This window comes from Priapulus caudatus, unplaced genomic scaffold, assembly GCF_000485595.1.
Source record: "Priapulus caudatus unplaced genomic scaffold, Priapulus_caudatus-5.0.1 Scaffold1366, whole genome shotgun sequence".
NCBI lineage: Eukaryota > Metazoa > Priapulida > Priapulimorpha > Priapulimorphida > Priapulidae > Priapulus > Priapulus caudatus.
Window position 1 is genome coordinate 71,738 of NW_014578427.1, and position 2,625 is coordinate 74,362.

General features: G+C 55.7%; 1 protein-coding gene across 1 annotated transcript in view; it reads left to right on the forward strand.

Annotated features, from left to right (window-relative positions):
• Positions 1 to 209: 209 nt before the first annotated feature.
• LOC106816391 (BCL-6 corepressor-like) overlaps positions 210 to 2,625 on the forward strand; it is a gene marked incomplete at its 3' end in the record, with an annotated part of 6,086 nt that continues 3,670 nt past the window's right edge. Inside the window, exons 1-2 of the mRNA XM_014820991.1 lie at positions 210 to 324; positions 1,403 to 1,570. Of these exons, the coding sequence (XP_014676477.1) occupies positions 220 to 324; positions 1,403 to 1,570 (273 nt within the window). The remainder of the gene's footprint in view (positions 325 to 1,402; positions 1,571 to 2,625) is intronic.

The window sequence follows — 2,625 nt, forward strand, 5'->3', positions numbered from 1 at the left end:
GTGTACGAGTACTGCAGCGAAGCGTCGGCGGGCGGAGGCGACAGCGGGCCGCGTCGCGCCGTCGTTCGCGTCAAGCTGAACGCGGCGGCGGCGGCGGCGGCGCGGCGACGCAGTCGTAATCAGCAGCGGTTTCTACGCGGCATCGCCGCCGGCTCGTGGCGGCGACGTCGTGTCGGCCGCGACGCGAAGCTGCCGGAGGACGGCGACGAGCCGCTCAGCATGCCGACGCTCGTGCGCACGGAGCCGCAGCGCGACCAGGGCTCCGACAGCAACGACAGGGACGTCGACGACGTCGATAGCGACGACGAACTTCCGTCCTTGGAGGTGCGTAACTACGCCTGCTAGCGTAGGGGGTTCGTACGGGTCCCGGAGAACCGGGAAAGTCCTGGAATTTAAAATTGCATCTGAAAAGTCCCGGAAAATAGGCTGTGGACCAGGAAATTCCTGGGAAGTTATTTGATCCCATAGATAGTACTTAAAAATTGGCTCACATCTACCCTTCTCTGGGGGGAGCGGGAGGCAGTAAAATTCACTTCGTTGAATTTAGTTCGCCAAGCGTTAATGGGATAATACGTAATATGGGAAGAAAGTCTTGCGTTCGTGCTAACTGGACTTTTAAGTTCTAGAAACTCTTGCTAAACTTCTGGTTAAAAAGGTCACAAGCCCGAATGCTGTTCAGATATCGTTGCGCTGTCGTGAACGCGTTCTCTTCCGAACAAAGTGTAATACTGTATACGACCGCCCGCCCGCCCGCCGGCCCGCCTGCCTACCATCGTGGTACATTGACCCGCAGCTGGTATCGGTATATGCATTGCACCCGCGACACACACACTCTCTCTCACCCTCCCCGTCTTTCTGTCTCTCTCTCCCTCTCCGTCTCTCTCTCTCTCTCGATCTATCTATCTATCTAAACTCTCTCCGTCTCTCTCTCTCTCTCTATCTATCTATCTTTATCTCTCTTCGTCTCTCTCTCTCTCTCTCTCTCTCTCTCTCTCTCTCTCTATCTCTTTGTCTCTCTCTCCCTTTCATATGCGGTCGCCTCTTCCATGCCAAAAATCCCGTCTCGCGGAACCGCGGGTGCGCGCTGCGGTTTAATGCGGAGATGATCGTTATTGACGGCTCGCTACCGTACGACCTTGAGACGTAGTTATTATTCCGCCGACCCAACGGCGGTGCGTGTCACCGCTGCCGCCGCCACCGCTGCCACCGCTGCCGCCGCCACCGCTGCCACCGCTGCCGCTGCCGCGCGCACGGGCGCGCATGCATGCATGTCCGCGGTACATGCCTCCGTGCATTCCGGCTACGCACACCCAGCATGCGCGCCTAGTCGCGCCGCGCCGAAGAGAGGCGAGGCGAGCCGAGGAGTATATTCACCGATTCGTTTTTTACCGTCTCGTTTCAGCCCGTCATCCTGCCGGGTAGTTTTCCTAGCGAGGCGGGCGCCGGCTGCTGCAAGTCGGAGCGCGGCAGATCGGATGCGGCTCACGTTCCGTACGAGACGAAGCGGCTGATGGTAAATAAGGCCCTCGGCGAGACGCTACTGCACAGGGCCGCCCGACAAGGTTACGAGGTGTGTGACCCGCTTTTTTTTGCACGCGCACCTACTACCGATTCCCCTGCGCTATGTCCCGGCCCGCGTTATAGTCTGACCCCGTACGTCGTCGGAAACGCCCCTGTGAGCTCGGCCACGGTGACGTGCGGTGTCAGTCTAGGTCCGCCCGCGGTGTAGCGTATCGAGAGCGCTGTAGCGGTACCTTTGAACCTGTAACGTAGGTGGGTCGACCGAACGATTGGTGGGCGGAGGGAGGGAAGATAAAAGTGCGGGTGGGAGGGAGGCTGGGAGGGGGGAGGGAGAGTAAACAGAGATACTCGACGAAAACTATCGGTGTCAGTTCTACTCTCATTGGGGGAAAACGAAGTAAAATCGCGTAGAAACTATATTCGGTATAATATATTCGGTATTAACTCTTTACGTATTAACTATTATTAATATTTTTAACTAAGTATATTATTAACTAATATGTTGCGCACAATAGTTGGGTTTTTCGCTCGTGACTTCGTGCCGTAATCTCGTCCGTTCAATCACAATCGTCATCGCGACCTTTCCGACATGAAACGAATTTGCGAACGCGCCCGTGTGTGTACATTGAGATCAACTGCGAGAGATGTGGGGCGGGAAGAAAAGAGGAAGGGGTGGAACGGGAGAGAGCGAGAGAGGGATGCAACGAGAGCAGAAGGGGTGGTGGGGTGGTACGGGAGCGGAAGGGGTGAAGCGGCAAACGTGCGGCAGTGGGAGAGGGGCGTAACGGGAAGAGGAGGTATAGAGGATAAGCGGGAGAAGAAAGGGAGTTGAGAGCATGGGGGTGTAAATTATGCGGATGAGTAGGCCTGCTATGATCTAGTCCCCTGGTTCCAAACCGGGGGTACTAGTACCCCATGGGGGTGCCAGCGAACACCACAGGGGGTACCTGGGAAGCCTCTTAGACAATTTAAAAAAAGTAGTGCTATATAATAATCAGCGGGTGATTCAGGCATCTCTATCAACAGTGCCAACAAGTCATGGTTTAAAAAAAGTTAGTTTCTGCCATGCAGCAGCAGTCTTCTCATTGAACTGTCGTTTAGGGC